Source organism: Ictidomys tridecemlineatus, chromosome 7 (genome assembly GCF_052094955.1).
Source record: "Ictidomys tridecemlineatus isolate mIctTri1 chromosome 7, mIctTri1.hap1, whole genome shotgun sequence".
Taxonomy (NCBI): Eukaryota; Metazoa; Chordata; class Mammalia; order Rodentia; family Sciuridae; genus Ictidomys; species Ictidomys tridecemlineatus.
The window spans coordinates 56,665,088-56,692,640 of NC_135483.1; the positions used below are offsets into that span (position 1 = coordinate 56,665,088).

The 27,553-nt window shown below is 39.4% G+C and overlaps 1 protein-coding gene across 5 annotated transcripts in view; it reads left to right on the forward strand.

Moving 5' to 3' along the window:
- The window catches only part of Jph1 (junctophilin 1), a 79,821-nt gene extending 55,882 nt beyond the window's left edge, over window positions 1-23,939 (forward strand). Inside the window, exons 3-6 of one of the 5 annotated variants that reach the window (XM_078017008.1) lie at window positions 626-744; window positions 13,967-14,613; window positions 21,377-21,472; window positions 21,648-23,939. In XM_078017008.1, the coding sequence (XP_077873134.1) occupies window positions 626-744; window positions 13,967-14,613; window positions 21,377-21,457 (847 nt within the window). In that variant the 3' untranslated portion in view covers window positions 21,458-21,472; window positions 21,648-23,939. The remainder of the gene's footprint in view (window positions 1-625; window positions 745-13,966; window positions 14,614-21,376; window positions 21,473-21,647) is intronic. The other 4 variants (XM_078017010.1, XM_078017009.1, XM_078017011.1 and 1 more) reach the window with 4 other exon arrangements.
- The last annotated feature ends 3,614 nt before the right edge of the window (window positions 23,940-27,553 follow it).

The window sequence follows — 27,553 nt, forward strand, 5'->3', positions numbered from 1 at the left end:
TATTTCATACAAAAAAAAAATATTGCTTAAAAGTGAACTAAGTGGGCTCCTGGGTAACCCTCCTGAGCAGACAGGTAGGAGACAGTAGTGTACATTTCCCAGCAACATCCCTTGTAGCATTATGCTGGTCACCCAAACACTGGCCATGTGAGAGTTTTTAAGCCATGGACATTGATAAAGAGTACCAATGACAGTTTTGCTAATCGCCCCCCCCCAAAGCCACTGTAACAGAGGTTGCTTGATCAAACTTTTACATTGATTCTACCATAGGAATTCAGTCTATAAACACTATATTAAATCATATGCTCTCTCCATAGTTTCAGGGTGGGTAATACCAACCACAGCCAACAGGTTTGGTCCAATAAGTTTCGACAGCCAGACTCAGCATCAGGCTACACAGGCCCCGCTCATCCTCTTCATTTTCCCCTGAAATGACTGAGGCGATTTACAGGTAGCTTCATCTCTTTTATTGAAATCCCACTGTGATAGGACACTAAAGCTTAGTACTGCAGGTATCAGGCCATGATCCTAATGAACAGTTCTTTTCTTGGATGGACGTTTGCTTGTCCACATGTAGTTAATAAGGTGCTACCTTTGCTGACTGGCCCTTTCGTGCCCCATGTAGGACTGCACACGCAAGAGCGAAAGCTGACGCTGCTGACCAGGCTGCGCTGGCCGCCCGCCAGGAGTGCGACATCGCGAGAGCTGTAGCCAGGGAGCTGTCACCAGATTTCTACCAACCAGGTAAAACCCTTCTCCTTTGATGGGAAATATTGGAGCACTGCCTTTGGTTTTCTTTTATTTCCTTTCTCGCATAAAGGTCCCTGTTGATGACTCAGTAATACTACAAGATCAGTGGGAGTGTATGTTAAGTAACAAAATATCCCCTCAAGTTTGTCAGCAATGGAGATTTGGGGGGTACTCCCTGTCTGCCTCTGCACTCCCAGCCACATATCCCCCCAGCTTTGAGCCAAGAGCTCTAAACAAGTCAGGAATCTAAAAGTATCTGACTTATAAAAAATTGTGTTAATTGCACATTCCATCACAAACATCCCCAGATTCAGAGGCCAGACAATAATGGCATCAGCAATAGGAGAAGAACTAGTAAGTACTGTGGGGTTTCTTCGTTTGTTTTTTTATGTACCTAAACTGAAGCTCAGAGGCGTGTTGTTAGTTGGTAACTACTTGAAGACAGATTAACCGTAATAGATGAAGAGGGAAATGCATGTCGTAATGGAAGAAATGGAAAGTGACAACCTCAAAAAAATAAATAAATAAATAACTACCTTGATAACCTGTCTCTCAAATATCAAAAAATAGCCACCAACAAATACTTGCAGGAAGTTTAAATTTAACTCACTTCCTAGTAGGTCGCCAGTAAGCTATTTTCATCCCTTTCTGTGATATACTAACAGGATTTTTGTTTTCAAAATAGCTATACCTTTGAATGTATATGTCTCCGTTGTTCTATATGCAACATCTTTCTAGTGATTATTTACAGAGAGAAACAGATTTTTTAGGTAAAGAGATCAAAATGTTCTAAATTTCTATTAAAATTTGTATTTCATGGTAAAGAATTTCCACCCATTGATTTTTATTAAATCAGTCAAGCTGCATATCATCCCATCCCTCCCAGCACCCTGAGTGGTGTGGGTGTTTGGTTTGCTTCTGGTTCTGCTGAGGGTGAGAAAACTTAAGAACCAGGGGCATCTCTGAGTCCCAGTGTACAGGGTAAGTGAACGTGCACAGAATGGCAAGAGCCATAGAAAATCTAGAAACTTGGCTTTAATAAAGGATGGAGTAATGCAAAAAAAATTGACCTGCTGATTTAGGGGTATGCTTCTTTTTTGTTTTTGTTTTTAACATTTAGTTTTTAGTTGGACACAATATCTTTATTTATTTTTATGTGGTTCTGAGGATCAAACCCAGGACCTCGAATGTACTAAGCAAGCACTCTGCCGCTGAGCCACAACCCCAACCCCTTTCTCGTTTTTTGTCGTTTTATTTCATGATTGTATCTTGCAAAGAAAGACAGTAAAGGGCTAGGTTAAAAAAGACTCAGTTTTTAGTTTTTATATAAGCAAGTCTAGAGAGGGGCCCAGTTCGATACTGAGATGTTAGATATTGTTCTCATGGAGTGAACTCTCCAAGAGTCCAAGACCAACATAGAGGCAATCACTGATATGGGTGATTTCTCTCATGTACATCTCTTGGAAGCCGGTGGGTAGATTTGAATCCTGTATACATATTTAAATTTTGTTGCAAAAGGATTCCTTTGATTTCCATTTCCGGTACTGATAGATAGTACTGGAATCACCTGTTTTGTTCACACTTCCCCAGTGTGTAAGTACTTTGGTGAATTAGCTGTTCCAGGAGGTAAGAGCTCCAGGAGGTTTTCAGCAAACCTAGTAGGTGTTCCTGGGCTCTCCAGGGAGCTGCCATGGTAGAAAGAAGCTGGACAGTGAGGAGACGCTGGGCTTGGGCTGCTTTGAAAGCAAACAAACTTATTATTGTTGTCTGCAGACGCCGAGAGCTGCTCGGCAGTGGGGTCCCTCGAGGTGTGAGCAAGAGGGAAATGATATGGAAGGTCATCTCAGTTTTCCAGACTGAATGGTTTTAAAGGGCTTTTATGGTGTAAAAGCATTTGAGGGGAAAGAAATATTGTGGGAAAATGTAATTCTACCCCTTCTTAGCTAAAACAGTCGCCTATAAGCAAGGGGTCCGTCAGTAATGAATCCATCCCAGGAGCATGAGATGAACAGTGGGTCTGTTGGCAACCAGAGCTCCAGAACAGGCTGCACCCACGGTCAGCACTTCCTATAGCCACTGGAGAGAAGGCCCTTTCTGTAGGGAGCATCACAGGTCTTCTCAAGGGCCTTAACTCCTGCTTTCCACTCTGCATTTACAGGTGACCGTATCACATAGACATTTGCTAACACGGCTCTCAAGGAATTCTTTTAAGTCAGGCTGCTCATTGAGTCTACATATCTCAGTCATAAATATCTCCATTGTTTGCCATGCCTGTGCCATGCCTAGACGCTGCAAGCCCTGAGAAAAAGGATGTCGTAGCTTACATTTTGGACATTTTCATGGTAAATCGATTTTTTAGGAGCTGGTGGTATTTTCAGGTATTTACCATCTTAGTTAAATCTTATGGCCGTAGTTCAAAAAAAGAAATGATTCTATAGTTGAGTTAAAAATACAGGAAAAAACAGCCATATGAGCTGTTCTCAAAGGGTAAAGTTCCATTAATGAAAGAGCATACAAATGGATGTATGTGAGTGTGTGTATAGATGATTACACAGAGACAGTTGAATTGTTAGCAGTGTGAATGACATAGTGAGTCACTCCCAAGAACTCAGAAGAAGTTTGCCCTCTGAAGGTTAAACTTGAAAATGAGCCATGACACTGCACAGAGAGAGGTCAGATGATCTGCAGTGATAGTGTGGCTGTAAGAACTGCAGGATTTCCTCGTAACATGACTGGGTGTAGGACAACACCTCCAGAAAGAATCAGCAACCCGAGGAAGTATAGAAGAAAAGTGAGTCACAGAGGCAGAGATTGGCAGTGTTCATCCAGACCCTGCCCAGAGAAGCCTGAGTCAAACCTGGGATCATTGTAGTTGCACTGGCAAGGATGTTGGGGGGGGGGCAGGAGGCAGGAAAGTATAGCCAGCGGTGTGTATGGCTGTCTTGGCAAGATCATCCTGACCCAGGAAATGGCTGCATCAGGCCATCTCAGCTTCATGCCATTAGGTAGTTGATTCATCTCATGCTCCTTGTCCCCATGCCACATTCACCAGTAACTAATTCTGTGATCAGGCTTTCCATGGAGGTCTGTCAAGAGGGAGAGCTTGCTGTCAACCAATGAATTGGCTTTTCGGTATCATACATCAGTCTTGTGAGTGTGGTCATGTGAGTCCACCCCAAGCCATGGTTGTGCTGGTAAAATCGTGTTCCTAAGCCAGGAGGGCTGAGATGAAGGTTCGGAAGGTGATCACCAAGAAGAGGAAGGGGTTGGAGAACAAGGACAACTGGGAAACTATACACAGGACTCTTTGTCCTGTCGTTTCAGTTTGTTCCCTATCAAGATTCTTGTTTTGTTCTTAATTGCAAGTTATATTAAATAGGATGTAAAGATCGTTTTATTTATCAGTGGAGCTGGCTATGGGCTAAAGAAATTAAAACACTGTCCCAGAATGTGGTAAATTTATGAGTCTGAACCCCTTTGGGAGACAGGCAGCCCACTTCCTTAGGCAACATGCTTATTGCCCTGTTTAAGCAGGTTGTGCTCACACACAGAGTACACTCATTATCGAAGGTGAAAGTGAATTCTCGGGTGTAGATTATTATGGACTAGTGTTAACTAAGCTTGCATTTCCGACAGGAGTTAGAAGTCTGTAAAAACATAATTGCCTATGCCTCTCCTTAATCTGTCCTACTTTGGGTTAAGAAAAATGAAGCATCCAGAAACAGATGGCTGCTAAGCTCTCCTTCCAAACCTAAAATACATTTTTTTTTAAATGAAGAAGGGAAAGCAAATAATCCACTAGCACACATGAAATTAGTAATTCTTAAGTTTTCTGGTTATTCTCATTCCATATATTCATTCCCATATATTCAGTTTCACCAAATATGTATTGAGTGCTGGCCCAGTGCTGGGCACCGGAATAGATGTCCCACAGCTCTCAGGCAAGTGCTACGGCTGTGGTCACAGACGGTGTGGCATGGTTACAGATGGGACTGTAAGGTCCTAGAGGAAAGGAGGGGACGCGAAAGTGGTCCTGCTACTGATTAAATCATGCTTTTAGAGTTGTTCAATCTGGTCCTCTTTGATTGATTGGCAGTCTCCTGAGAAAATGCCTAATTTCTGCTTAATGACTTCTACTGTCACCACGAAGCATTTGCTATGGGCACTGCCCTTCTAGAAATTTGTTTGGGGGACTGTTCGTGGTGCTCCTTCTGCCCATAGCCAGCCCATGGTGGCTCACCTCTGAAGTTCAAACTGGATTCCCTGCTGCCACCATCTGCCATTGTCTGTACACAACCTTTGTGCCAACCATGACGACTTAGCTTCCAGTGTCAGTGGGTGGTGTGCTGACTTACTTCATATCGTGTGGCATGTCACTGAGCAGGTGACCTGCATCTACTACTTCCCAGTTTGAATCCCCAGTGGGGACAAAGCCCTTAGAATTCATAAATGGTGTCTATAAAAACACGACTGACTTAAAAATGCTGACTGCATCAGCACTTGTCATAATTTCCCTCCCTGGCAGCGTTCTGGCTAGTCCCCTTAATGAACTGCTGCATCTCATCAGCTTTATGTTGCTGGCACCGCACTGCTAACACACACAACCACAAAGGACAAGTAGCGGGCACAGGATGTGCCTTCCAAGAGAAAGCCTTCCAGGAAAAACTTCTGTCCTCTGCATTATATTAAATGTCTTGTTTAAAAATCATTCCATCTTACTACGGAAAAGCTAGCTGTATATCCTTATTGTTTGGCCAGCTGTCACATGACTATGCTACTTTGGAACTGTTTCCAACTGGATGTAGTCATATGAGGCTGATATGAGGACCACATCCAGTCAACATGTGCATTTTTTTGCATGCTTTCAAACACCTGTGACTTGGTGTATACCAGGATCATCTGGAGCATTAGATGAACGTTATGATTTCTAGGGCTTTGATTTGTACTTACTAAATAAAAATCTCTGGAGATAGCACCTCAGATTTGGCTGAGGATTGGCTGCAAGAATAGTTCCCGATGGGAGTGTGTATATATCTTTAGCCAGCCATTTTCAAAAGCATAATAAAGCTAGGCATTTTTTTTTAAATCTAAACTTTGGTGCTAAAATATACTTTCATTGTTCTAGTAAATTCTTTTTTGTTGTGGTGGTGGTGATGGCATCATGGATTGAACCCAGAAGTGTGCTACCTCTAAACTACACCTACAGTCATTGTGATTTTATTTTGAGACAGGGTCTAAGTTGCCCAGATTGGCCTCAAACTTGGAACATTCCTGCCCTAGCCTTCTGAGATTACTGGTGTGGGATTATAGGTGTGTGCCATCACACCCGTCTCTAGTCAATTCTTTGAGCTCAACAGATTTGGAGTATCATCAAAGCCCTGTTGATGAATCTGGGTGGATATACCTGGAAAAACTCATCTTAGAAGAGTAGGCAAAAGCAATTATATAAGACATGCTTTTCCTCATGCACTTGGGGCGAAAAACCTGTGCCACACCAGACTTCTGAAATTGAAAGAGTGATTAGACTTGAATTTGAGAATTAAAAAACATGATAAGAAATGAATTCAGGAGCTCAGGCTGTGGCTCAGTTGGTAGAGTACTTGCCTAGCACACGTGGCCCACTGGGTTCAATCCTCTGCACAACGTAAAACATATATAAAAAATATTGTCTCCACCTACAACTAAAAAATGTTTTTTAAAAAAAAAAGAAATGAGGGCAGGGGTTGTGGCTCAGTGGTAGAGTGCTTGCCTAGCATGTGTGAGGCACTGGGTTTGATTCTCAACACTGCATATAAATAAATAAAGTCCATTGACAACTAAAAAATTATTTTAAAAAAAAGAATTCAAAGGAGTCCAAAATTTAGCTTTATGAACCCATTAATAAAAATTCCTTTAATGGACAAATTATCTTCAACTTGACCTGTTACTAATAATATAGTCTAAGTTAAGAAGTAGGAAGGATTCTCTTTACTCTTTATAAAAGCATGTTTATGGATTGGGTATGAGGAGTCTCCCCAGAAGCCCTTGTGTTAATGCATGAATGTTCAGAAGTAAAGTGGTTGGATTATGAGAACTGTAACCTAATCAGTCCATCCTAGTTTGAATAACTAGGTGGTAACTGTGAGCAGATGGTATATGGATGGAGCAGGTAGGTCACTGGCGGTGTGCCCTGGAAAGGTGCATCTTCCCTATGGCCCCTTTCTCTTGCCCTCTCTCTGCTTCCTGATTCCTCCATGAATGGAACGGTTTTCTTTCACTGGGCCTCCTCCTTTCGCCCTGATGTGCTGTCTCACCTTGGGCCCAGAGCAATAGAGTTGGCCGTCTATGGACTGAGACCTCTGAAACCATGAGCCCCAAATACTTTCCCTCTAAGCTGTTCATGACAGGAATTTTGGTCACACTGATGCAAAAGCTAAGTCACATACCTACATAATACATAATGTATAATATTCAAGTTTTATAGCAATTTTCCAATAATTGGAGTATATCCTAAAGTGCTGTCTTACAAAATTAATTTTTCTTGAACCAGTGTAATTGAGTTGCCTAAGTCCCTCACAGCAAACAGCATCTTGTACTGGTCAGCTTTTCCTCAGTCTCCACCTCAGCTGACGGCTATCCCTTTGGTTGGGAATCTGTCAAAGCAACTCCCGTTTCTGCTGTTTGTATGCTTTCCACAGTAAATGCAGGTGAGGCCAAATATCACTGGGATTAATCCTGAATTTGTAAGCTATACTGTCACAGTCCCATTTTCAAAATGAAACACATGGGCCTTTTATCATCTCTCTCACCATTCAGCATCTCTTTACCTTTTCCTTCCAATTTTAAAAATACATAGCTAATCATGTTTGCCAGAGTCTATTATTTTCTCCACATTTTTCTCTGTGTGTAATTAAGTTAAACATGAGCATTTAATGTTCCTTAATCTTGAGATAGATACTGGTCATTTTTTTTTGCAAATATAACTTTTGCACTTATCCTTTTTTTTTTTTTTTTATTGGTTGTTCAAAACATTACAGAGCTCAAGACATATCATCTTTTGCACTTATCCTTTAAGGATATTATAAGAACTTAGTCATTTGTGTCATTGTTTCAGTGTTATGTGGTTTACATTAAAATTCCATCAGCTCCAAGAGTCTGGACTATCTTAATTGTCTTTGCTCCATACATTCACTTCCAGACCTAGATGGGGAGGTTCAGCAAAGCTATAAAATCAAATGACAGTAAAACACAAAGCCAACTCTGATGGCATTTTAGACAAAGGGGTGACATATTTTAGGGTATGTGTCAGACTCTCAGGAAAGTATACTTTACCACAGAAGATAAGGAGGGGTTGTAAAAGTAAATCTACAATAGAATCACAAGGGGCTTCTCCTCCACAGGACCAGTATGAAAGACATTTTGGACTTTAAAGAGATAGGGGCAAAGGTTGGGAGTGCAGCTCAGTGGTAGACCTGGTGCTTAGCATGGGTGAGGTCCTGGATTTGATTCCAGGCATCAAAAATAAATGAACAAATGTAAAAAGCAGGGCTGAGTCTGCTGATGTAATCACCTCTTGTGCTTCCTCATGGTGCTTCCTTTTTCCCTCAGTATCCAGCACACAGCACCAAGGAAGAATTCAGAAACAAAGATGTCATCTTTTGCACATATTGCATTTGCCCCTCTTCTTCATCCGAGCAATGCCTCTTGCTGGGCCAGGAAATCGTACCACCATCTTTGATGGAGGAGTTGAAAGAAAGTAGCCAATTTTGAAAAGAGGGCACTTGGCTGAGGCTGGTGGTATGCACCTGTAATCCCAGTGATTTGGAAGGTTGAGACAGGAGGATGAAAAATTCAAGACCAGCCTGGGTAACCCTGTCTCAAAATAAAAAGGGTTGGGGATGTGGCTCAGTTGTAGAGCATCACAAAAGACAATGGGAAGGATGCTTACCAAATTAGGAAAGGAAATATCAATTATTTTTTATTAATTTTTATGTATATATGACACTGGAATGCATTACAAATCTTATTACACATAGAGAGCACAATTTTTCCTATCTCTGGTTGTATACAAAGTATATTCACACCAATTCATGTCTTCATACATGTACTTTGGATAATAATGTCCATCACATTCCACCATCATTTCTAAACCCATACATTCTCTCTTCCCCTCCCTCCCTTCTGCCCTATCTAATAGAGTTCATCTATTCCTCCCACATTTCCCCTCCCTATCCCACTATGAATCAACCTCCTTATATCAGAGAAAACACTTGGCATTTGGTTTTGGGGGATTGGCTAACTTCATTTAGCATTATCTTCTCCAATGCCATCCATTTACCTGCAAATGCCATGATTTTATTCTCTTTTATTGCTGAGTAATATTCCATCGTGTATATATACCACATTTCTTTTATCTATTCATCTACTGAAGGGCATCTAGGTTGGTTCCACAGTTTAGCTATTGTGAAATGTGCTGCCATAAACATTGATGTGGCTGTGTCCCTGTAGTATGCTGTTTTTAAGTCCTTTGGGTATAGACAGGATAGCTGGATCAAATGGTGGTTTCATTCCCAATTTTCTAAGGAATCTCCATACTGCTTTCCATATTGGCTGCACCAATTTGCAGTCCCACCAGCAGTGTATGAGTGTGCCTTTTTCCCCACATCCTCACCAACACTTATTGTTATTTGTCTTCATGATAGCTGCCATTCTGACTGGAGTGAGATGAAATCTTAGTTTTGATTTGCATTTCTTTAATTGCTAGCGATGATGAACATTTTTTCATATATTCATTGATTGATTGTACATCCTCTTCTGAGAAGTGTCTGTTCAGGTCCTTGGCCCATTTATTGACTGGGTTATTTGTTGTTGTTTTGTTGTTGTTGTTGTTGTTGTTTGGTGCTTAGCTTTTTGAGTTCTTTATGTACCCTAGAGATTAGTGCTCTATCTGATATGTGAGGGGTAAAGATTTTCTCCCCAAATGTAGGTTCTCTATTCACCTCAAAGATTGTCTCTTTAACTGAGAAGAAACTTTTTAGTTTGATTCCATCTCATTTATTGATTCTTGGTTTTAATTTTTGTGCCAAAGGAGTCTTATTAAGGAAATTGGAGCCTAATCCCACATTATGGAGATTAGGGTCTAGTTTTTCTTTTATTAGTCATAGGGTCTCTGGTTTTATTCCTAGGTCCTTGATCCACATTGAGTTAAGTTTTGTTCATGGTGAGAGACAGGGGTTTAATTTCATTTTGCTGCAAATGGATTTGCAGTTTTCCCAGCACCATTTGTTGAAGATGCTATCTTTTCTCCAGTGCATGTTTTTGGTACCTTTGTCTAATATAAGATAGTTGTAATTTTGTGGGTTAGTCTCTGTGGCATCTATTCTGTACCATTGGTCTACTAGTCTGTTTTGGTGCCCAATACCATGCTGTTTTTGTTACTATTGCTCAGTAGTGTAGTTTAAGGTCTGATGTAGTGATGCCACCTCTTCCTGCTAAGGATTGCTTTAGCTATTCTTGATCTCTTATTTTTCCAGATGAATTTCATGATTGTTTTTTCTATTTCTATGAGAAATGCCATTGGGATTTTGACCGGAATTGCATTAAATCTGTATAGTGTTTTTGGTAGTATGGTCATTTTAATAATATTAATTCTGCCTATCCAAGAGCAAGGTAGATCTTTCCATCTACTAAGGTGGTCTTTGATTTCTTTCTTTAGGGTTCTGTAATTTTCATTATATAGATCTTTCAACTCTTTTGTTGATTCCCAAGTTTTGTTTTGTTTCGTTTTTGAGGCTATTATAAATGGGGGTAGTTTTCCACATTTCCCTTTCTGAGGATTTGTCACTGATATACGTAAATGTATTTGATTTATGGGTGTTGCTTTTATGTCCTGCTACTTTGCTGAATTCATTTATTAGTTCTAGAAGTTTTCTGATGAAACTTTTAAGTTCTTCTAGGTATAGGATCATATCATCAGCAAATACTGCCAATTTGAGTTCTTCTTTTCCTATAGTTATCCCTTTAATTTCTTTCATCTGTATAGTTGCTCTGGCCAGTATTTCAAGGACTATGTTAAATAGAAGTGGTAAAAGAGGACATCTCTGTACTGTTCCAGTTTTTAGAGGGAATGCCTTCAGTTTTTCCCCATTTAGAATGATGTTGGCCATGGAGCATACCATAGATAACCTTTATGATATGAGATATGTTCCTGTTATCCCTAATTTTTCTAGTGTTTTGAATATGAAGGGGTGCTGTATTTTGTCAAATGCTTTTTTCTGGGTCTATTGAGATGATCATATGATTCTTATCTTTAAATCTATTGATGTGACAAATTACATATATTGATTTCCATATGTTTAACCATCCTTGCATCCCTGGGATGAACCCCACTTGATAGTTGTGCATGATCTTTTGATATGTTTTTGTATTCGATTTGCCAGAATTTTATTGAGAATTTTTGCATCAATGTTCATTAGAGATATTGGTCTGAAGTTTTCTTTCTTTCTTTTCTTTCTTCTTTTTTTTTTTTTATGTCTCTTTGCCTGCTTTTGGAACCAGGGTGATATTGGCCTCATAGAAAGAGTTTGGAAGTGCTTCCTCTTTTTCTATTTCCTGAAATAAATTGAAGAGTTTTGGTATTAAGTTGTTCTTTAAAGGTGTTGTAGAACCTGGCTGTGTATCCATCCAGACCGGGCTTTTCTTGGTTGATAGTCTTCTATTCCGTTCCTTGAAATTGATCTGTTTAGATTGTGTATATCATCCTGATTCAATTTGGGCAAATCATATGACTCTAGAAATTTGTCAGTGCCTTTGATATTTTCTATTTTATTGGAGTACAAGTTTTCAAAATAATTTCTGATTATCTTCTGTATTTCTGTAGTGTTTGTTGTGATATTTCCTTTTTTTATCACGTATGTTAGTAATTTGAGTTTTCTCTCTCCTTCTCTTTATTAGCATGGCTCAGGGTCTGTCAATTTTATTTATTTTTGTTCTATCAATTTTTTCAATTGTTTCTTTTGTTTCAATTTCATTTATTTCAGCTCTGATTTTAATTATTTACTGCCTTCTACTGCTTTTGGTATTGATTTTTTCTTCTTTTTCTAGGGTTTTGAGATGTAATGTTAAGTCATTTATTTGTTGTCTTTTTCTTTTATAAAGAATGAACTCCATGCAATGAACTTTTCTCTTAGAACTGCTTTCATAGTGTCCCAGAGATTTCGATAGGTTGTATCTGTGCTCTCATTCACCTCTAAAAAATTTTTTAATCTGCTCCTTGATGTCTTCTGCAACTTATTGTTCATTCAGTACCATATTATTTAGTCTCCAGGTGTTGGAGTAGCTTTTTTTCTTATTTTATCATCGATTTCTAATTTCATTCCATTATGATCTGGTAGAATGCAAGATAGTATCTCTACTTCAAATTTGGTATCTTCAAATTTTGAAAGGAAATCTCAATTATTGACAAGTGATGTTAACAGGACTGGGAAACTTAAATTCCAAAGGGTGGGAAATTTTCCACTAAAGGACAGAAATTGTGTTAATGCAGTCATTTGGGACCTTGGTGCACCCTCCATTTGTGCGTTCTCAGGAAATCTCATCCTGACTTTAAAATGTTACATTATATGTTGCATTATATTTTACCTTAAAGGCTATACAGGACTTACATGGCTTTGGGGTTTTTTAGCTGCTAAGGCTGTTACCACATGAGTGAAATGGGGATAACAACAGCTACTTCCTAAGGTTTTGATGGGCCTTTAAATCTTGGGAAATGCCTGGCATAATAAATAGCAATTTCATACAACAGCTTATTACACAGACCACCATAGAAAGAAGAGTTAAGCATATTAAGTGTGCAACATGTATTTTTAATAAATAAGGATAATTGTTCTTCAGCCCTCTATAAATCTTCTGTTGGTTTGGAGTGAGGGGTAGGGTTGGAGGCAGGAAGGAGGATGAACCTTCCTCCAGGGCTCTGGAGTTGGCAAGAGCTGGCCAGTGATCTCGCAGCAAGTAAGAGAGGATGGCTTCCCCACCGTAGACTTGAGAGATGGTTTGTCAGCTCCTGCTCATTTACAAAGGTGGCCAACCACATTGTGTGTGACCTTGACCTCATATCATGGTAATGGAAAGCAGCTGGGAGGAGTGGTGGCCAAAGTGTGCACGAGACTGGGTCATGGGGAGAGGCAGAGACCTAAAGTGCCTAAGAGGAGGTTGCTGCCTTGGAGAACTGTCCCAGGTCCCCCAAGTTGCCCCTGTCAGGACCACAGGCATCCTTAAGTGCTGTCAGCCTGTACCATCTTTTGATGCACTCTGCTTCTTTATAACTTATCCTGGTAAAAATCCACTTTTTAAAAACTGAACATTTTTCTATTCCTAGAAAATAACATGATTGTTACAAACATCATGAAGTATATAAAGTAAATCAAAATCCTGAGGCTAAAAATCCTGAGGCTGCAGCCTCAAAAACAGCTGCCTTGTCTTGACTTAGACACCTGCAGAACATCTGTTTGTTACAGCTGTGAATGGACAACCTGGAAAGGATTCGTACAGCACATCCTAAACTACAGGAGTTGTCCCAACTAGAAAGTTTTGGGTTTGGGGGATTTTTTGAATATTTATTTTGTAGTTTTAGGTGGACACAATATCTTTATTTTATTTTTATATGGTGCTGAGGATGCTTCACGCATGCTAGGTGAGCGCTGTCCCCCTGAGCCACAACCTCAGCACCCAACTAGAAAGTTTTAATGATTCTTTGATGACAGATCATTACCAATATGTTATCTGCAGGGTTTGCCTTACAATGTTGATACATTATTACATTTTCAAATACAAGAGTCACTTCTTTATATAAGAAAATGCTTTCTGTGTTTTAACTGTACAGTGCTAATTTGGATAAATAGGTTAATTATGGTGTTCCTCTACCAACATGAATTTCACCTCTATGTTCTGCAGGTACAGAAGAAGAATACAATTATTAGGGAAGACAGAGTTGATTGATTTTTATGGCTATCAAAATAGGACAATTAACAGAATGTATTGTCCTAAAAGTACCCTTTCAGTAATAAACAGTATCTTTTCCTGGAAAATGAAATGTGTTCATGCTTGGTCAAAGCCTTGTAAACGGATTTAAAGGGGAAAAAGTTAATCTCCTTTAGCAAAAAAAAAAAAAAAAAAAAACTATAGAGAAACCTGATATAAAGACTTTACATCTTATTTTTCATTTTTTCTTTTTTCCCAGGCCCCGATTATATCAAACAGAGATTGCAGGAAGGTGTAGATGCTAAAGAAAACCCAGAAGAAAAGGTACCAGAAAAGCCACCTACCCCAAAGGAATCTCCTCATTTTTATCGCAAAGGCACGACACCCCCGAGGTCTCCTGAGGCAAGTCCCAAACAGAGCCACTCTCCCCAACCTCCCTCCCCAAAGTCCATGAAGAAGCAAAACCCCACCTCTGGGGCCAGACTCAATCAAGATAAAAGGAGTATGGCTGACGAGCAGGTGACAACTGTGGTCAATAAGCCCTTGATGTCAAAGGCTCCCTCAAAGGAGGTCGGAGCCATCGTGTCCCAGTCCAAGTACTCTGGCCGCCACCACATCCCCACCCCCAGTAATGGGGAGCTGCATTCTCAGTATCACGGCTACTATGTGAAACTGAACGCCCCCCAGCACCCTCCAGAACACGTGGGGGACGATGATGAAGCGAGCCAGTCTTCCTCAGCACTGGTGCACAAGCCATCGCCTAACAAGTGGAGTCCCCCCAAACCTGTGACAAAACCAGTTGCCAAAGAAAGCAAAGCTGAGCCAAAAGCTAAGAAGTCTGAACTTGCTATACCAAAGAATCCAGCAAGCAACGATTCGTGCCCTTTGGAAAAAGAAGCCAATTCAGTAAGTCTCACCACAAGTGTTTTCTTTTCCTTCCTCCCCTTTGGTTCTTTCGGGGAGCCACAGAGGGTGGTGCGCATCTCGATAACTGCCTGGGCTCACAGAGGTCCTAGGGTCACGGGGTTATTTAGAGTTTAACACCTTGGTAGCTTGAGCTAGCCAGAGCTCTCCAGGCAGGTGTTCCGGGGGCACATTCCGTTGCTACCTTAAACATTAACTCAGGCAGGTGAGACCTGACCAACCTAGGACCACCCCACATTCTAGCAAGCCTCTGTCCACTCTTCTCGGTGATCTGCATGGTGGCTTGTGCTCTGACTGCTAGAAAGGAAATATGCCTTTCCCTCCCAGAGCTCTAGGAGGGAGTTCTGAACCCTCCTTTGGCCCTCCCACTGTGGTCAGCCTCTTTACACAAAAAGAACATCTCTTCTAGCATTGTGAATTCTTCTCATAAAGGTTTAGCTTGGAGTTTACTTAATGAGCCTGGCTTTGCAGCGAGAACATTTTTCTTCCCCAAAAGAGAAATTTTTTAGTAGTTGAAGAGGATGACTTTGGTCTTCTAATTTCAGAATGTAAATGCTCTGGCAATTTCGGTTTTCTGGTAGATCCCAGTTATTATCAATGAATCTTGAACATTTGTTATTTGGCCAGAATGTTCTGTGTTAATGAAAAATGCCTATGTGCTTCTTCATGTCTGATTTATTTGTTGGATAATATGTGGAATTAGTTTGTTATCAAATTCTGTAGAATTCCTATTAACCTGAAGCTAAGTAATTACTGATTTTTAAAAAAAATGACCTGGTGACCTGTTCACATGCCTTTGACACTGAGGCAGTGGGTGTTAAATGTAGCTAGGGAATAAGCCACAGCTCACCTGATATGTACTGGTTATGTCAGAGACATGTGCATACTGATGTAGACTAGTGTCTTGGCCAACAAGGTTATAACATTGGTATCTCAGTTTTGGCTGCTCCATTTACTCATAGGATTAAACTAGCACAATTCATCTTTTGAATTAATTTATACTTGAAATTTCTCATGTCTCTTTTGCTAATGTCTATAAAACACTAGCTCTCTTTGTCCCCAGGTTTTCAACTTTTAAATTAGCTAAATGTAAATTAATCGGATTAGCTGGATTACCCAAGAGTCAACCTCTATGGAGCTAAATGATTTTTAGAATAGGCTAATATTATGAGATTCTGGCTGTTCAGCAAGCATTCATTTTTAAAATATTTAACATTGATTTGTCAGTATCCTGATATTAAGTTAATATTATCAGTGCTGAATTTGTTAAATGTAATAATGATTTCTCTTATGTGTATCCATGAGATAGAAAAAGGAGATAGACTGTCTATTTCTAGATAGATCAGTATTATCTGATTTATAAAGGGGAAATTCAAACAGACCTTCAAGCTTATATTTTTATATATCTAGTAGTATGTTCGGTGGACTTCCATAACTCTACAGGGGAAATATATGCTCCAGTGTCCTGCTCATTAGGCTGTGGTTTAAAAAAAAAAAACAAAGGCCCTGTTGACTTTCCTAGTTTTAACCTGCAAGCATCTTCTGTGAAGCAGTACTGTAGATATGTTCGGTGACTTCACAGCCTCCTGATTTAGAGAAAGCATCTGTTCTGCTTATATGAGGAATCATGGTTCTTGGATTTGGCCAGGCATCTTCCACCTGCAGGGGTCAGTCTTGAGGGTTCCTGTTCACAACCCAGGGAGAGAGAGGGCCCAGCAGCTCTGCAGCCTCCCAGGCTTCAGGCTGCCCCTATGTGTGAAGGTGACAGGGTCACTGGGCACCTTTGTGTGAAAATGTTGTCTTCTTCATGATGACAGAAAGCTGCCTTTCACAGTCCTGATAACCTCCTCCAGGATTTAGGAAGTGACGCCATCATTACAATGGGAGTCTGTGAGGGGCCTTTAAACCGCAGAAGACTCTATACAATTCTTAGATGAAGGCATTGTGCAAGTGGGAAGTTTACAAAATCACAATTTAAAATTCATAGAAACATTCACAATAAATCCAACATTTGAGGGAAACCCAGAACAAATCAGTTAATGTTCTTTGTGTAGGCATTGAGAGATTCAGTTTGCATCAGAATCTCCATCTGTAAGGTGGATAACTATTTTAGTCGGCTTTGGTCACTGTGACCAAAAGACCTGATAAGAACAATTAGAAGAGGATAAGTTTATTTGAGGTTTATAGTTTCAGAGGTCTCAGTCTGTAAATGGCTGACTCCATAGCTGTGGGCCCAAGATGAGGCAGAATATCATGGCAAAAGAGTTTAGAGGAGGAATGCGTCTCAGGACATGGCACCAGGAAGCAAAGAGAGCTCCATTCACTAGGGACAAAATATCAATCAACCCCAAAGCACAGTCCCAGTGACCCACCTCCTCCAGCCACTCCTCACCTGCCTACAAGTACCACCCATATAAGTTAATCCAGAGCTTTCATAACCCAATCATTTCACCCCTAAACTTTCTTGCATTGTCCACATGTGAGGTTTTGAAGGACACCTCATATCTAAACCATGATGATGGCCAACCTGAATCTGAGATTTTATAGTCAACCAGCTTACCTGATTGAGGTAATACTGATTAGTAGCTAAGAGCACAGATTTGAAACATCTGGGCAAGTTTACTAACTATTCTGTCTTAGTTTCCTCATACGTTCATTCCTATCTTAACATTAAAGAATTAAAGTGTTAGGGATAACACAAAGTTCTTAATACCATGCTGAGCACATGCTCAGAAAGCATTGCCTATTATTATGTTTCATTTCCAGTGTACTAGTTGAAGCGTAAATAGTTCCTAGATATTCTAACAGATTTGATCCATCTTCAGGATCACCCTGGATATTGATCTCCTAGAAATACAGAAAACCTTCTAGGACACAGACTAACACTTAGAGCAAATTAACAACTTGATCATGAAGTAGGACAAGGGAGGCTCAGCAGCCTTAGGAAACTTGTGATGGATCCGGGCATGGTTACCTGTGGGCTCATGTCCAGGAGTGTGCATCCTACATGATGTGGATATTCATAGAGGGTTTGGGAACATGGAAACTCTGGTAAGAGCCAGAACAACTGTCTGAGCCTTATTACAAGGCAACAAGTGAAGGGTCCTCCAATCAAGAATCTCCACCTATCCTGAAAGCTGACTGCACTTTTTTTCTCAGCCATTACTAAGGTCAGCTTCCAAGTTTGTTTTGAGATTTACCTGATCTTTCTTTTGAATTTATGCAAAACTTAAAGCATCCCTGCGGGTTAAGTTTGAACCTCACAAAAAAAAAGTAAATTCATATAATTGAATTTTCCTATTAATACTAAATTAAACTTTTCTCTTTGCATATGATTTTAGTTAGAGTTTATTTATATCAAATATAAAACTTCCCTATTTCCAGCAGAAATTTTCTCACAATTTTAAATGTGAATGATTATCTCTTAGTGAAAAGAAAATTTCCATTCATTCCTTAAGGTACAATTTCTTTCCATATTTTGACCCCCACTTTTGCTTGTTTAACGGCCTTCTAATATGGACTTCAGTTTGCCCGTTGCTGTAGTTTCCATTACACCTGTCCCAATCGGTCTTGAAAAGCAAGACTTTTTTTTTTTTTTCCATTTTGCTATTTTAAGCTACAACTGGCCCGCACAATCATATTTATGGGACTTCACCTTAAAGCGTTTTCACCCCATGGCCTGCCTGGGTATCTGAAGAACACCGAGGTCACGGCTTGATATCTAAAATAGTGTCCCAGATTTTCATTTTTCACCTGGTGTTGGTTTGAACCTCTCATAACTGGATTACTCTCATCTTCACTGAGTCATCTTTAAAAATAGTTTTATAAATGGAGCTACACTGATAGAATAAATACGTATGTGTGTGTTAGAATATGTCCAGGATAAATATATATGTGTTCAGAAAAATGCATATTTATTTATTTTTCATTCTGGATAAGGCATTTATACAGGCATTTATTCATTATTCAAGGAATCCAGATTATCAGTATAATGAGATGTGAGCCAAAACTTGAAGATGAGAACTAAATTCACCCCAAGACATTATCCAAACCCAGAATACCAACCAATTCACAAGGGACTGGTAAATTCACAGAACTTTGGAAGGATTTATAGGAAGAACATTAAAGATTCAGGCTATCATAACTTTTGGGGGGAGGGGTACTGAGGATCAAATCTGGGCCTCATGCATGCTAGACAAGTGCTCTACCAACGATGCACATCCACAGCCCCATATCCACAGCCCCTACCATAAGCTTTTAAAGTTGGCTTTACTAAAGGTACCTTCTCGGTTGATTCCCCTTTTCCTGGGTCCCCTTAGGATACTGACTCTGCATTATATATTATCCAGATCCAGTTCAGATCCACTTTCCCTCATTTTTCATATCACTAAGTTATCTTTGAGAATTACTAATTAAATGCATTGGCCCAAAAGAGTTGAAATAATACCACTCATGAATCAAATCAAATCAAAGTATATAGCAGTAATGGCATTTCCTTAATTTCTGTACTCAGTTATGAATGTTGAAAGATCATCATGATTATATTCAGAGTTGTAGGAATTTCCTAAATCATTTCTGCATTTCTCAGCCCTGAAAAATTGTGTGAAATGTTGTGCAGGTTAGTTTTCTCCTATGAATTTGGAATATAACTCTTCCAAAAGAGCAGTTGGTCCTTTGCAAGATTTGGTGCTTATTTGATACTATGGAAATTACAGGACCTAGATGAAAATGTGATATTAAAGAATTTGATGGGAAATTGCTTTTAAACTAAGCCCCAGGGCTTTAACAAGGATGTAGAGAAAAGAGCCTATAGCTGCAAGTGGACAGGATAAGGTTTAGGTGTACCTGTGTAATTTGTTCAAAGGGGCTGAGGAACTTTGGGCAAGACATCTACCCTCTTGAAGCTCTGTAAAATGGAACTAATAATCTCGTATGAAGAATAAACAACAAATAATCTACTTAGAAATGTTTAGCCCTCTGCCTGTCATTATGAAAACCTATTTTCCTCCCATTACTTGGGGCTTAAGAACTGGGGGTCTTCTTTTCCTTGATACTCCCTCTCTCAAGGGCACCTTGTTTTATTCCCCCTCCCGTTTTACTCATTACTCGGGTGTCCTTTGATCAGTACCTGAATCTGTTTTGAAGATGCTGGGTCTCATTAAATACAGGTTGCCCCAGTGAATTGGGCACCCCCACAGCTCATGAACTGCATACAGTGGGGAACAAGATGAGGCCCCCATAAAGCTCAGGGTCCAGGTGAGAACATGCAGTGCAACAACAGATGACAAAAAATGTGACAACAGAACAGGGAAAGAACAGAGCCCCCTGACCTCTACCAGGGAGATGTGTCCTGGGGCAGGAGGAGAGCTCCTTCAGGAAGTGACGTAGGACCCAGGCCCAAGGCCCAGAGAGGGCGGGCTCCACAGTGGCAGTCCCAGTCTTCCTTACGCTGCCACTAGAAGGACATTTGAGGCCTCAACAACATTGTTTCAATCTTGTCTTGTATGATATCCAAATAGAGTATCAATGTTTCCTTATCTGTAAAATAAGAACAGTAAAGCTCCCTGTCTTACCTACCTCTTAAGACGACTTTGGAACACTTCAGTGCTATTTAGGAATTAGATGCTCTTTTAATAGTAAACACCAAGATTGCATCTTTCTAATGAAGGTTGCCTCTCCGAGGGCCAGTCCTGAGCACATAGGCCCCGAGAGGCCTATTTGTTGGAAGTTAACAAAATCTGAGAGCCTTAGAGTCTCTGGTACTCCTGTCATCAAAACAGGATTCTGCATTCTGTTAAATATAACTTTACTTCTGTAATGGTGTAGTTGTAATTAGAGGAGTAAAAAGTTAGACCTAGAGGAGTACCTTCTGAAAGTATTCCACTTCCCACTTAACCATTTTTAACGTACTAAAGAAGGTAGGATCCCAAAAGGGGACCAAGAAAAAGCAGGAATTAAAGAATCTCATTTTGAATTTTTCCTGATTTTTTTTTTCTTGGCGGCTTCATTGTCCTCAAATTTTTACTCTCATTTTCTACCTGCCTTGAGGACTCACTCTTCCTCATCTGAATGGATCTAACCACAACCGCTAATGCCCACCAGCCTCCAGCCCCCATGTGGCAAACTGTCTCAATCTAGAGTGGGGTACAGTATCTTGAGGTGAATAGAGCAGGTTATTATCAAAAACATTTTTAACCTAATTCAAGACTGGATTCCATTTTTTAAAAAAATATATATATTTTCTTAGTTATCAATGGACTTTATTTATTTATATGTGGTGCTGAGAATCGAGCCCAGTGCCTCACACATGCTAAGCAAGTGCTCTACCACTGAGCCACAACCTCAGCCCATTTTTTTTTATTGGTTCATATTAGCTATACCTAAATTAGAGTTCACTTTGACATAATTATAAATGCATGATATATAATTTGCTCCAAGTCAGTCCCTAGTACTTCCCTCCCTTTCCTCCCTCCTCCTCTATTGATCTATCTGCTGTTTACTTTTTTTTTTTTTTTTTATTTTAGTAAGACTGGGTTCATTTTTAAGTGAAAGTTCAACAACAGCTCCATCTAAACATAACCCTTGCTATTTTTATTTCACACCTTTAGGAGCTGCATTCCTCATTCATGCCTTAGTTTCTGCAGCCATGTTTGTTTTCTTATACTTTTGGTAGTTGGTTTTGGCAATATGTTGTCGATATTAACATGGAAACATCATGCTTGTTTTTGTTCTGTTTCACTTCCAGGGCCCTAATTCAGTCATGATTGTCCTTGTCATGCTGTTGAATATCGGGTTGGCCATTCTTTTTGTTCACTTTCTAACTTGATTGGAATTAGGAAAGGTAAGAATAGCCTTAATTTCTCTACCAAATTACAGTAAATAACATTTCTATTCTCATATTCAAATTTGCACTTTTTTTTTTTAAACAATGACATATTGTCCTTCACTTTATTTTGGCTGTGCCTGAATGTGATTCAACATAGTTACTTAATGCTGTAACTGTTTTGACCCTTCAGTGAAGTCATGACAACTAGTGGTGTTAGCCCACAGTCCTCTGCCGTGGTGTCGTCAGCCCTTTAAATGGCACACCCCAGTCAGACTCAGACACAGGCAAGGAGGCTTGGAATTAGGATGGGATCGCGAGAGAGAGATGACACTTGGAAAAATTCAGCCAGAGGACCTGTTCAGTTCCCCCTGGGAATGCTTTGTGGCTTTGGGGTCCTCTGGGAGCTGAAGCACACAGCCATGTTGGAGAACAAAACTTAATAATAATTCTTTTTTAAAATCTGCTGAAGCAGCCCCATCCGGCGAAGTTCTTGGCATTGGCTACTCCATCTGTCCTAGCAGAGTGTGACTAAACTGGAAATGTATGGAGCTGCATTTTTTTTTTTTTTTTTTGATGGAAGTCAACAGCTGCCTTACTATTTTACCATCTGACGTTTTTAGTAGGGAGCTGGGGAAACGACTGCCCGAGGAATGCGGTCGGAGGATTGTGTTGCTGTGGACGAGGTTCCAACATTCACTCCTATCTCATTAGAAGAAATAGGTAGCAGCATCACTCACCAGTCTTATGCCGTGACCTGCTGCTTTAACATCTCCTGGAATGTTCCGGGAGAGAACGTTTCGTTTGCTTGCACGACTCTGCTCATTTTTGCTGTTTATTTAAATACGATGTACAGTCACCTACCACCTGCGGTCCTGGCTGGACGAAACGCACATGTTGCATCTCAAGGAAAAGAAACAACAAAAACGCTAGTGGAAAATGTGTTTATTTTGATAGCAATACATCATTTTTTTATGTCGTTTATTCTTAAGCCTATAAAAGTTTATTTATCTTTAAAGCTTAACAATCTGAAGGCATTATACCTTCCAAAGAAATAATCTAAATATTTTTAACATGACCGAGATGAATTATTTATGCACTTAGGAGGTGCTAAATTTTAAAAGCTGAAAGACAACAGAATTTTAAAGTATAGTCAAAATGTTGCATGGATTGCAGTAATCAGTGTTTAAAGGATTCAGTTTCATTGCTGACGTACTTTACAACCAAATAAAATCTTGTCAGTGGCTATGTTAATTCCCATGAAAGTTAAGCAAGATGCTATAAATAACTACTCTTCTCTTTTTATTTTCTTTCCAACTTAAATTTTTGTTGAATACATTCAGGTAGAGCATAAAACCTTGTTAAAAATCACTGCTTCTCAATCTTCTGCCTTTCATGTTTTTCAAAAGTCTTTTTGTAACTTCATTTCAAATTTTAAAGACTTAGATATTTTTATTTTAAATATTTGTCCTTTGTTATTCTGACATACTCCTTTTTTGCTGTTTTATAATTTATCCTTTATTACTCAGAAGCATGCTTAGAGAATCTGCATAGTCTTTATAAAAGTAATTATTAAAAAAGAAATCAGGGGAGGAAAGGTATGTTAAATCTCTTGAAAACATTACTCTGTGGAGGGGGAGCACTTCCTAAAGACGTTCATGATTTGCCTGGTTTAATCGGATTCTTTTTACATTACTAGCTACCTTCTCAGTGCAGAAGAGACAGTTCACGTAGTTCCCACGGTAGCACAGGTGTGGGCTGCATGCTTTGTCACCTGCAGGGTAGTAACCCAGTGGTGTTTTTTGCAGAAGTACAATATGTTGAGAATCCTGGGTGTGACCAATATGGAATAAAGAAGGCGGCAGAAAGAGAGCAAATGAAAAATTACAACTTGTATATTTATTTTTTACATTTTTGCTTTGACTTTTTCCATTTAGGAAGTACGTTTTTACCCAAGAACAAACGTTTAAGTTCCTGTGTCAGTCTCAGCACTCTCACTGCTCCTCCTAACCCTTTAGCTCCTTATGCTGGGGAAAGCTGATTTTTTTTTAAGAAAATAAAATATTTAATCTTATTAAGTGTTTATTTAAAATGTGTAATGCTTTGGAGATAATGGGTAACAGATAACTAAAGGATATGTTTATAAAGTGAGCATGTTTGTTCCATTTATAAATATATGTATGATTTATAAGCTTTTTTAAAACAAAGCTCAAATTGTTGGTATTTTTCTAAAATGTGCCCAGCTGTATTTTACATGAAGGCTCTTTCTAATGGGTTGTTATACTGTACTCTACATTTTGGACAGCACATGAAGTCTGCCAATGTACTTAATAAAACATGACTTTGTTTATTTAAAGTTTCTTGCTGTGAAAAAGAACTCCCTACCTGTGAGTTCCTTTATTTATAATCCTTGAAACCAAAATGTATAATGTACAGTTTTCACAACTGTATCAGCTCTAATAAAAAGAAATCGGTTATTAATAAAGTTTGGAGGTGTGTTTCCTTTGTGAGTAAATTACTGTCTTTTGTGGACTTTTTTTTTTGTGGTGGTATGAGATCTGCTGAGAAACTAATAATAGAAATGAAAAAAAGAAGCCACATGGCAAAAGGTAGTTATATTATTCCACTACTTCTTTTATGTTGGGCCTTTCAAATAATTTTGCAAAATAAGATTCATTGCTTAATGCCTTCAGTAATTGGATTAGTGCCTTACCCAGGGTTTTAAGACTGCTCCTATTTTTAAGGAAAACTCAAAGTTGAAGTAAATCTCCCTCCTGCATGGTTTTCTTTTCACTTAATTAAAGTTTCTTTGACCACTGTGCTCCAAATAAATTAATACGTTGCTATGGCCCCCACTGCTTAAACACACTCTGGGAGGTTAGGCACAACGGGAAGTTGAATCAACTTGCTGCCACCAGATCTTTCACCCTCGGTTCCCTTTGAAGCCATCCTAGGTATAAGCTTCCTGTGTGGCATAAAACCACCTCCCAGAGAGCCGTCATGGTGCCTTAGAATTCTTGAGGCTGTCACTCCTGTGGAGGCTAAGATACTAGAGACCCCCCCTATAAATAATGCAGTTATTACCTCCAGGTGTGAGCAGGTTTATCAACTTGTCTCTTAGCAAATCCTAAAGCAAGAGGGCACAACACAGGCTTCTGAAGTAGGCTGGGAAAGCACAGGGTGCTAGAGAGAGTATCGATTCCAGATTCAAGTCCAAACCACACGTTCTGAGGGCCGCAGCCAAAGCTGGGGAGAAGTCTGTGTGGTGGGAAATCTGGAAACTGTTCTACATGCCCTTTTCATGCAATAATTATTTCTCAAGAGTCGTGGCAGGCAGGCTCCCCAGGCACCGAGTGCCATTTGTAGTCTTCCCCTGCTTTGGAAAGTTGTGGAGCCAGGTCTTTCCAACTCAGTAGGTGGCTGCAGACGTGGCATATTCTGCCCTCCCATCTAACCGTTCCTCAGACTGCATTCGATTGTTCCAGGTTCGAGAATTACCTGTGGGTCCAGCACTTCCCTCTCCCCCAAAGATACTAGAGACCCCCCTATAAATAATGCAGTTATTACCTCCAAGTGTGAGCAGGATAATCAACTTAAACAGTCTCCTAGCAAATCCTAAAGCAAGAGGGCACAAAACAGACTTCTGAAATAGGCTGGGAAAGGTACTGAAAAGGACATCAGTATTCTGGAGTAGACTCTCTAGGGATCTGATTTACAAGAGGAGGAGAAAACAGCCAACATACAGAATACTGCATTGCTCAGTAGTCACTGTGAACATGGATGGAATTCTGGCTGTGATCCCTTTTGCTTGTGGATCCTTCCCTAATTCATGCCCTGGTTTCCTCATCTGTAAGGGAGGAAATGACCTTATTGAAGTGCTCAGTACAGTGCCTGGCAGGAGTAACTGCTTTGTATATTAGTTCTTACTAACTAGAAAAATAGGATAAAATGATTTAAATTCCTATTAGTGTCTCAAATACATTGAAAAGTATAGTGAGTCCAAAGCAAGCCTCTGTACAAAGCTTAATTATGCTGCAGGCCCTATCATGTCCTTTCCTCAGTGGAGCTTAGTATACCTTTCTCACACCTAGAGTTACCCTCTCTGATGCTAATGTGTGATTTCTGGTACAGAATATGAGACTTTTGCTTTACAGTGAACTTCCGTGTCAGTGTCTCATTGGATTCTTACAACATCCCTGTGGAAGTTCTCCTGCCATTAAATGATGTGCCCAAGATCACATATTCAAAAAGTTGAAAACCTGTATTGGAGTTCCAGATCTGACTAAATCTTGTGCTTTCTCATTTTATATATTGGCTAGCATTATTCTTCATTGTCACGCGTTGGTCATGAAAATGTGGCAGATGCCATGAAATACAAGATAGCAGTTTGGGTCAAGTGAATCCATTTCCATAACTCTCATAAGCTCCTTAATACTTGCCAAGCTGACAGAACTATAGCAGTCTATTAAAAATTCTGAATAGCATGTATTTACAGTTCTGTAGTTTCATGACTTAGTAAGGTACTATGCATTTTATATTTGATTTGAAATTTATGAAGTACTAAATATTACTGAAGGGTAAGCATTTAAGTGATATCTTGGCAGAGTTAGAGGCATGCTCTAAATGAACTTGTGTGTGTGTGTTGAACGTAATCTCAGAATTAAATTGCACATTGGCATCTAGGAGATCTAAAAAGGTTTAGACCAATTCTGTGGTGTACTTTTGACATTGTATCTCAATATTCCATAAAACTTTCTTGTATCCCAAGTCTGACTTATATGAACTATTAATAGAATTAACTTGGAAGTGAGGGCCGGAGATTTATTCAGTTATGGATCAATAAAGCCGTTCATTTACTTGGTAAAGAGTATGTCAGTCCTTGAAAAGAATGGAGACAGAGATGAATTCAGTGGAAGAATATTGTGCTGATGTACAAATCATTCCTTTCCCTTCTCCTTGTCCCAAACTGGTGCATAAAATGTCAAGAACAATACTGAATATTCAGTGGAATTCATGATGATACTTGCCAAAGGAAAAGCAATGAGGGCCTGCAGCTTCAGGATTGTATGTGTCACATTTTTGTCATTTATGGCACATTACAAAAGAATCTGATAGATATGTGCAGTAAAAGAAGCAAAGGTGAGAAGAAGCTTTCTTCATATTCTTGACAACAGTGTCCAACCAGTAGAGCAAGTACCCAAAGGTCATGTAGCTGCTTCGAACATTGATGAAAGATGCTAAAACCCTATAACATTGTTGTAGAGCTAACAGGTGAGGGAATCTGTTGAGCTCAACCAGAGATGGCATTTAAAAAGCAGCTTTGCAGCAGATAATTGGATCAAATTAAAAGTTAACAGAGGTTAGAAACATTCAAGTCCATACATTATTCAACAGGATAAATAGATATCAAATGTGTTTTTCTCTAAAACTAAGCAAAAATTTACATAGTAATATCACACAAGAAGGCACTAAAGAATGAGATATGTCTGTGCTCAGTATGATTTTTTAAAATTCTCTTTTAGTTGTATATGGATACAATACCTTTGTTTTATTTATTTTATGTGGTGCTGAGGATTGAACCCAGGGCCTCACACATGCTAGGCAAGTGCTCTACCACTGAGCTACAACTCCAGCCCCTCAAAATAAGATTTGATGTTATCTACACCTCATTTGTCGTGATATGTATAATGTGAGACATTTGATGCAATTTTTCATTTCTTAGTGTCAACTTTGCTATTCACCAGCATTTTCTTGCTTTATGGATTAATCATCTTCCACTAGAATGTCTATGCATAGAAATATCTTTCTGTGTTTTCTAATCATGTCTCCTTTTTTCTCCACAAAATAGCATTTACTAATCTAAAAAATTCTAGTAAAATATATTTTGGGGTTTCCATTGGTTTGCTCAGTCTAATAACAATTCATCTATTTTTGTTTCAGCATTATAAAGATTAACTAAAGAAGGTTATAAAAGGAGCAATCCCAACCTCTTGTTACTCTGCTGAAACTTTAACTCTGTCCATGTGATCAGCACACTGTTTCATGCCTGAGAGCTCTCCAAAACCTGAGCTCTGCTTTGCACCTAACCACACAGCTCCT